This window comes from Clytia hemisphaerica, unplaced genomic scaffold (genome assembly GCF_902728285.1).
Source record: "Clytia hemisphaerica strain Z4C2 unplaced genomic scaffold, Clytia hemisphaerica genome assembly, whole genome shotgun sequence".
Taxonomy (NCBI): Eukaryota; Metazoa; Cnidaria; class Hydrozoa; order Leptothecata; family Clytiidae; genus Clytia; species Clytia hemisphaerica.
Window position 1 is genome coordinate 72,366 of NW_027104280.1, and position 8,983 is coordinate 81,348.

The 8,983-nt window shown below is 34.8% G+C and overlaps 2 protein-coding genes across 3 annotated transcripts in view; both read left to right on the plus strand.

The window, feature by feature from the left end:
* Positions 1-5,500, plus strand: part of LOC136816876 (V-type proton ATPase 116 kDa subunit a 1-like) — a 30,763-nt gene extending 25,263 nt beyond the window's left edge. For both annotated transcript variants that reach the window (XM_067073203.1, XM_067073204.1), the window contains exons 12-21: positions 80-234; positions 445-550; positions 1,098-1,216; positions 1,571-1,616; positions 1,942-2,025; positions 2,287-2,373; positions 2,812-3,042; positions 3,705-3,912; positions 4,298-4,367; positions 5,227-5,500. In XM_067073203.1, coding sequence (XP_066929304.1) covers positions 80-234; positions 445-550; positions 1,098-1,216; positions 1,571-1,616; positions 1,942-2,025; positions 2,287-2,373; positions 2,812-3,042; positions 3,705-3,912; positions 4,298-4,367; positions 5,227-5,317 — 1,197 coding nt within the window. In that variant the 3' untranslated portion in view covers positions 5,318-5,500. The remainder of the gene's footprint in view (positions 1-79; positions 235-444; positions 551-1,097; positions 1,217-1,570; positions 1,617-1,941; positions 2,026-2,286; positions 2,374-2,811; positions 3,043-3,704; positions 3,913-4,297; positions 4,368-5,226) is intronic.
* Positions 5,501-6,931: 1,431 nt separating this feature from the next.
* On the plus strand, positions 6,932-8,750 carry LOC136816877 (doublesex and mab-3 related transcription factor 1-like). Its single transcript, XM_067073205.1, has 2 exons — positions 6,932-7,562; positions 8,026-8,750. Exons 1-2 carry the CDS (start codon positions 7,151-7,153, stop codon positions 8,655-8,657), a joined length of 1,044 nt encoding a protein of 347 aa, XP_066929306.1. The 5' UTR covers positions 6,932-7,150; the 3' UTR covers positions 8,658-8,750.
* Positions 8,751-8,983: the final 233 nt, after the last annotated feature.

Here is an 8,983-nt window from a genome sequence, read left to right on the forward strand (position 1 = left end):
TCCACTGTAGTTAGTTATATGGATGTGATCTATCCATGAGACGGATTTTATTTGAAATTTCCATTTTATTCTCGTTTAGATGTTTGACACAATCTTCGGTGGCCGCTATGTCATTCTGTTGATGGGCATTTTCTCCATTTATTCTGGATTGCTCTACAATGACATGTTCTCCAAGTCACTCAATATCTTTGGCTCTGGATGGGTAGAGCTGCCCCAGTCCAAATTTGACTATAAGTAATCTCAACAACGATTTGATAATTTGATAATTCATACTTTTGTCGGTAGCTATTTCATTTAGAATACTCAACATTTTTTGTGGGGATTTTAAATAAGTTCGTTAATTTATCTTTAAATCACCTCCAATCTTATGCTTAAGTGTGCTAGACCCTGAGCTTCAAAGAAATCCTTATGGACTATATTCACAAATGTTTTCCCTCTTTTCAGTTACACTGACGTGAAAAGACGGGTTGAAGACAAGACAGTGGACACATTGATGTTCAATCCGAATGATACTGCTCGTGAAACGCCTTACTACTTCGGTGTTGACCCTGTAAGTGAAATGTCTCATTTATTTCCTCATCCTTGTCATTATTAGCGAGTTCGTGTATTTGCTCTTTTGAGGACAGTAAGGCGATTGAAGCGATTTGGAATAACCCGCAGTTCTGACCCGCAAAATTGAGGGCGGTAAAAGTGCTTGTTAACCGTTGTTCTCACCTGATCAAGCTCTAGATAAATCAAAAGTTAACCGTCTTTCTTGCAGAAAAACCTACATACACAACTCGCTATTATTCTTTAAAAAGATTTACAGTCCAGACACATCTGTAAGCAGTAAACAAATTTGAAATTTGATGTACATTTGAAGTTACCAATCTCAAAGGCCTTTTTGTCATATGAAACATTAACTGTTCCTCTACATAAAAAAAGCAATCTCAATCTCAAAGATGACCACCACAGTAAAACTTTAGATTTTGTAAGCTTTTAATTTTGAGATTTAACCTTTAGTCAGGTGAACATCGATATGTAAAACAAGGTTTTCTTTGTTTTCGTTAGTAATTACCTTCTAGGAATTTCCCTATATAGTCTTCTCCAATTTCTAGATCTGGCAAACGGCGACAAACAAGTTAACGTTTACCAATTCGTTGAAAATGAAATTGTCTGTCATCTTTGGTGTTACACACATGACCTTTGGTGTCATCTTAGGTCTCTTCAATCATTTGTAAGTTGTCACACTCTCGTATTATTCAGCTTTCGATTCATGTAAAAATCATTTAGTAGCACGTCTTCCTATCAAAAGTTAGAAATTTTTTTCTTCGTTTTACTCCACTTTCTTTAACGAATTTGAAAAACTAATCAGTGGAAAATATAAGCACATCCTTTTTGACACAGACTTTGGATTTCTGGGACTTTCAATGCATTCTTATGCTTCTTATCGCGAGCCTTGTTTGAAATGTATTGATTTAAGATATTTCAACAAGGTCTGCAATGATTAGCGTGTCTTTAGTGAAAGTCTCTCCTGCCATGAGCAATTAATCGGTAGATCACTATTTACAATTACAGTCCTTAATTTTAGGCATTTCAAAGACTATTTGAAAATTTGGACTGAATTTATCCCTCAGGTAAGACAGTATTACCGATATTGTATAGATACGTTCCTAGAAAAGGGAGACTCGACAACGAATCTTCAAGGTTACAAAAAGCTTTTCTTTACGTAGCGAGTTGAAGTTTTTCTTACATTCTTGCATTGTATTTTAACAATATTTCTAACTTTTATCTTCGAAGAGATTATTGCAAGTCATCATTTAGCATGAAATATTTAGTTCCAAAAAGTCTTATTCTTGATGTTTTCAGCTCTCAGCTTTCATCGAACACTTTTGGCGTAGAGATGAATGAGAACTAATTTTTCTATCCATGGAAATCTATGAAATTTCATTTTTCCCATAGTTGCTGTTTATCAGTTGTATTTTTGGTTATTTGGTAATTTGCATTTTCTACAAATGGGTTGTTTTCTCCATCAGGGACCAATATGTAAGTATATATTACAGTACTGTCTTCATAGAGGGCAGTTTTTTGAGTTTAATCACTCTTGACTAGAAAGTAACGAATTTCGTGATATATTGCCTCTCTCTAATTCGATATATTGCCTCTCTCTAATTCGATATTCAAGGAACTAAAACTTTTGTCGAATGATAGAGGTTCGAATTGACTGTATGTATAATGTACATTATGGCATTCAAGATTGTGAAGTCAAATTCTCTTTCGCAAACTTTTTGTTTATTTGCGTTTTAGCAACCAAGTTTACTTCTCGGATTAATTGGAATGTTCTTGCATTTTGGCTCCAAAATTGAGAAGGCGGATCTCCTGTACACTGGCCAAGTAAGAATGTTAAGAATCAACGAATTTTTGGGAAACTGGGTAACACCTGGTAACACTTTCATCGGGTTTCGTGGTATGGGTAGATTACGACCAGATGCTTCAAAAAGCCCGATTTTGGGATCGAGAAACTGTCTTTAGGGTTTATTTAGTGGTTTGCTTAGTGCAACGCCCCCTCACTGTCATGAAAATTTATGAAAAGTGTGAAGCATATGTCTATTACATTAAGTATATATTTCAAATCTTTTTGTACAATTTCGATGATTAAACATGCAGCTAAAATTTTCGGTCTCTCGGACAATAATTTTTAGATTGGGAAGACTTTGCAAACAGTTTTACCAAGTTACCGGTCAAAATGAATTATGAATGTTTCCATGTCTATGATTTTCAAGATGATTACTCCACATCCCAACAATTTCCGAATCTCATTTCGATTTTTAGGGAACAGTGCAACCTCTTTTAGTGGCCATCGCTGTTCTGGCAGTACCCTGGATGTTACTGATCCGACCATTTGTCTTGAAATCACGCGCGGCCAAGAAGCAGTCGAGCGGCGGTCACCATCGTATGCGCGAGGACGACAAAGAGGCGATCATTAACGCCACTGATGATTCACCTTCGCCAACTTCTGATGTTCACGAGGACGATGAAGAGGAAGAGTTCGACTTTGGAGAGGTGCGTTTTTTATAATTGGGTACACTCAGTAGGGGCGAATCCCTAAACCCGTGACATCTTTTATGCGACGCAACTAAACCTGTTCCATTTCAAATAATTAAGTTTTTAAAGAGCTTTTCGTGAATGATTTTTTCCGCTAAGGCCTAGGAAACTTATTTAGGACTAAAAAATTTTCGTCACAGGCAAAACCCCCTAACCTCAAAAAATTTACGCAATGTCAAAGTCAAAAATAAAACCCAAAACTATTTATACCAATCGAAAGCTCTCAAAAAATGATATAGAAGACTTTTAAAGTGAACACTGTCGATTTCTCAATCTCGAGAAAGTTAAATTTAAAGTCAATTTTATCACTTGTCCAAAGTAGTGTTTCAGGTTTTGCCAAGGTAACGTAACTTATTGAAAGTCGGCCACTATTGAAGCACACGTTCGACTCTTTACACAAAATGTTTGCTTCCATAGTGGCATAAGTTATGTAATTTACCAGAGTTTGTCTTCAAGTGTTTCCCGGGATTTGTGTTTTTAGTTCAAGAAAATAGGACCATTTTATTCGCTGGAATAATATTCCAATAGAGACATCTTCCTGGAAATTAGTCCCCGAATAAGCAATTGTCCAAATAATAGGTTATGAGTTTCATCTTGTTCTTTCGCTTTCATTCATTTAGATTTTCATCAACCAAGCTATCCACACCATCGAGTATTGTTTGGGTTGTATTTCCAACACGGCTTCTTACCTTCGTTTATGGGCGTTGTCATTGGCGCATGCGCAGTTATCGGAAGTATTGTGGACAATGGTGTTTAAGATTGGTCTTGGGATGGGAGGAACCCTCATTGGATCCATCGCCATCTTCGTTATCTTCTCTGCATGGGCTTGTATGTTTAATTAAATAATCTCTATAATTACTGATAATCTTTTCCTTAAAGATCCACCCATGGCCTTGTATCTTACTATACTAAATATTTTCTGTAATTTCCGACCAACTCTTTTTTAGGCTTGTATGTCTAGCTTAAACATTTTCTCTTCTTTATGACAAAGTTTCAGAGAAGTATCAAAATTAAATGAGAAATTAAAGCAAAATATGAAGAATTTTGGTTATTTTTTTTGTCTGAATTCCAAAATGTATGAAAGGACTGAATTTTGCTTGAACTTTGCTTTGACTACTGAATGCGAGTTGAAAAGAAGCTTTAGACCATAACTTCCTCCGGCTAAATTTCCCCCACATGACTTCTATTCCTTAAGTAATGGTTTCTTTTTCAGGTACAACTGTAGTCATCTTGCTTGTGATGGAAGGATTGTCGGCTTTCTTGCACACGCTCCGTCTTCACTGGTAAGAAGTCTCTGCTTCTTTTCTTATTTGAAAAAACCTTTTTAGTGGCATTTTGTTGAATTTAAAGATTTTGAAATTTTCTTAGATGGTTCTATTTTTCAAGGGCCTGAAATTCAACAACAGAAAAAGTGTTCTTCGTAGAATTTATCGGATTCATTGGTCTCATAGTCTTCATCATGGTAAAAATAATATTTCAAAAAACCAGAAAAATTAATCAGAATGAATTTCAAAGATTGCCTTAGTAATGGTATCAAGCATAAAGTGTCATAAAATCGTAAATGTTTTTCATTCGGGTTTTGGTTTTCACAAAGAAAAAGTAACAAGTGTCGCTTTGTCTTTGAGTTTGTACTTCAAACAACAGTAGCACAAAGAATCAAAAAAAGGAAAAACTTTTTGATTTAATTTGTTGTAATGACCGAAAAGGTTATTACTTTGACAAAGTGTGAACCTATATTATATAATTTTTCAATAATTTGTCCAATTTCGACTTTCGAATTGCAATTAAATATTATTAGAGTAGAGATATTTTTACCTCAAAGATCAAGGTTGAATTTTGGCACCTTTTATACAAAGCGCCCACCTGAGACTTCAAATTTAATTTATTTCGGAAAAACTTTTATTAATCTTATTGTTAATTTTGGTAATATTTTACTGTCAGCTCAAACTTGCTGATAAATCTTTTGTTTGTGATATTACACAAAGAAAAAGAAAATTCATAAAAAAACTTTCGAACATTTTACCATCTCCCTAAATCATCCCCTTCGAATGTGTCCTAGGCTGATTGTATTGTCTTTAATAGAGCTTATAATTTTTAAGTTCTGCTGATTTATTCATTAAGTAATTTCTTTCGTCTTCTTAGGGTGGAGTTTAACAGTAAATTCTATCACGGCAGTGGTAACAAATTCGTCCCGTTTGCCTTCAAAACTATCTTGGAAGAGGAGCAACAGTAATTTCGGACATGGAAAATTTCGGACATTCTATCGGACAACTTCATTTTTTAGTAAATTTAAAAACGTGTTGATTATAATTAAATACAATTTTTCTACGGCATTTTTACCAACTCTTGACATAGCAAATTCAAATAGGAATATTTCTAAGATTGATTGAAATATCATAAATTTTCATTAGAATGACGAGTGACGGATTGAATTTAATTAAAATGAGAGATGTTTATGAACTTTTAATTTTTTGAGGGGTGTTTATTATACTCTATTATGGAATAAGTGTAACCTCGAGTCAAAATAAAAAGTTGTGAAAAAATACCACTGTATAGGTCAGTGATAAGATTTGAACAATAGTGACAAAATGAAGGCTTAAGGTCAACAACACAACGTCAATGAACTTTCTGTTATTCTCACACTTTGTTCATCGAAGTTCAAAGTTGTTTTGAGGCTCGAAAAATAAATAATGACTCTCTTACACATCCCACAAACCGGAAAATAACAATTTTTGCACAAATTAACTGGGCAACTTATTTTTGCTTCAAAATTTTGCGTTCTTTTGAAACAATGATAGTTGTTTATATTTCTTTACGACTCATCTAATTAGCTATTTTTTGACTTTCAAAAATAATGATTTTTTTCTTTCCTGCAAATTGCATTCTATCGTGAGATTTTCCTGTCAGCTCGTTCATTCATTTAGCACAAAAATATCTGTATTTGCAAAATCATAGCTTAAAAAATTATCAATTGTCATCTTTTTACCGTATATATACCTTCTAGAATTTCCATCTTCTTACTGTTATTGTTCAAAAAATATTTTTTATAAAATTTGAAATTCGTTTAAAAAATAATTTGATTTAGATTAATATTACCGGAGAAAATAAAATTAATGTTACGCATTTAAAAACTTATTCTGTTTTAACCGTCTGAACCATTTTCTTTGGAAAATCTTGAAAGGGCGCGGTGTATTCCAGTCAGACTAATTAAGAAGGCTTAGGTATAAATTGTATAAATTCTGATCTTTTTTGCTGGAATCAGTTTGTTATTTTTTTTTGAAATTGTGCATTGCTAATCTAATCAAAAGATCTTTGGCTGAACTAATCTTTTGAACATTGTAGAGTAAACTTTTTTGTTTTGTTCCTCATCTTCGACATGAAAATCGTTTCGTTACCAAAAAAATGGAATTTTCTTTACAAACTTTTTGATTAAATTGTTTATTAAAACAATTAATGAAAACTTGGGTAATAAAATTATCTGAAATTCTATTCGCGTGGTCGAAATAAGATTTTGGTGATCAGACAGATGTAATTACCGTGAAAGAAGGACCGTTCCGCTTTTGAAGTTGAATTAGGCGGTAACCGGCAAAATTATCTCTTCATTTCTTTTTGTTCATCAAAAACAGTGAAACCGTAATCTTATCACCCTGAAGCAATCATAAAACAGTTTTGGTGTTCTTTTACATGACACCTTAAAATGAATACAAGTAATTTACAACAAAAACTTCAAACCAACAACAATTCACACTTTCGATCAATTAGTTTATACAAAAACATTTTCTTTTCGCTTTCTTTTCAATAAAACAATGACACTTATTCAAAAGGCGGACAGACTTCAATAATTGATCAGAAATTTTGGAGAACAACCAGGGGGTTTGTTTGGACATAAACATATATAAAGTGTCGCTTACACACTTCATTCCAATCAAAAAATATACAGAGTATGTAAAAACTATTGATATTGATCATTCGTGAAATCGTTCGCTGTAACAGATCTTTCAAAACGATACCATTCAACTACAAGCTTCACATCTTCACGAGAAATCTTCACTTTAAAACATTTCAAATGAAGCAACAGTTGGAGCAGTATCATAACCAAGCAATGATGAACGAACTCAAAGTCGAACTACCGTTTAACGATGCAACTTCACCCACACCTAGCGGCACCGCAGCCACGTCACCCACACACGACGCTTCGAAGCAACCCAGCAACAACTCAAGGGCACCCAAATGCACGCGGTGCCGTAACCACGGAGTTATCAGTGATCTGAGAGGACATAAACACAAATGCTATTGGAGGGATTGCTCATGTACCAAATGTCTCATTAGCTCTGATCGTCAGAGAGCCACAGCCGATCGCATCGCACTTTTCCGACAACAGGTACGACAAATTTCGGCCGAAGACCGACATCACCGCCGAGAAAAACGAAAATACAGCAATTTAGACGAAGATGTCAGTTATCTTACATCCATGACAAGTAAGTAACTTCTTTGCTTCACATCTTATTCAAGCTTGTGATTTTCAGAGTGTAGTTTTTGGTTGTTAGGGATTGATGACAATAAGAAAAAATTCAAAAGTACGCGAAGCCAAAGTTTGAGGAGGGTGACTAAATTTATAAAACATTGATTAGCAGGTCGTAATTCTATAGGTTCTATCAAAAATTGGATATATAATTCATGATGGCACCTTGTTTTTACAAAAATAGTTCTTCATGACACCTGTTCAAAAGTAAACTCTTCTGTTCTATACTTTACTTCATGATTGGTGTGATCTACAGTATATTGCTTTCGTATCTTTGCCCCTGATGAACAATTAATAAAAACAATACAGTAGTAGCTAAAAATAACTTTTTTTTGGGCTGTCAAAACATTCAATACATATTTTGAAAATAAAATCTTCTAAAATTCTAATGAATGAAAATCCATTTTTTTCACCTTCAGCGAAAATTCCATCCCCGAATGCTCACCCACCATCCTTACATAAGATGACGTCATCATCCTCCAATCACTGCCCTCCACCACAAGATTCACCGTATTATTGGAGCGATGAGAAAACCACACGAAACACGCCTGAAATACTTCGAATGATCTTTCCTTTCTACGAACCGGTAGCCTTGAGCTCCATTTCACGTGAAAATAATTACGATTTGTTGCAAAGTGTGCTCTCCATCAGCTCTTACTTATTGGAAAAACGCCAGTCGTCATCTTCGTATTACCGCCCACCTCATTCACCTCCACCTCCTCCGCCCTCTTCGTTTTACAAGACTGCGCATGCTTCAGGACGATGTTGTTCAAGTCCGTACTGTCCAGTCAACTCATACCTAACCCTTCGCAAGAAATCACCTGAAATTATGCAGCATCTTCCAACACCACCACTGACGGCCGTTTCTCCTTCGTACGACCGCTCGGCCCGCTCTGAAAGAAGCGAAACAAACCAACCTGTGGCAGAATCGAAACCAAAGAAATTTCGGTTCTCAACAGATACTGAACTCCCATATTGTGACGCTTGTCAAAAGTTTGGCATCAAGGGTGACAAGTTTTGTCCCCTTTGCGGCATTTTATTTTCAAATTGATAAAAATTTTATAAATACAACAACTATATATTATTTCTGTAAATCTTTTGATTTTGTGTATATTCTTTGATCTTTGTATATACTGACTCTTAAAATATACTCGCGCGTACTTATCGTGGTTTTATCTATTTTGTTGCGACTTGTATTTAAATATTTCCCGTTTTCCAAAAGGGAAATATTTGTTAAAATGGGCTTTCTCCATAATAATAATTTTCAGTGTCAAAACGCCTTCCGTACGCCCTGACTGACGCCCGTTTTAGCGCCTAAAGAAAGTATACTTTATAAGAATCAAATCAATATCTCTTGATTGAAGGCAATATGCCTTT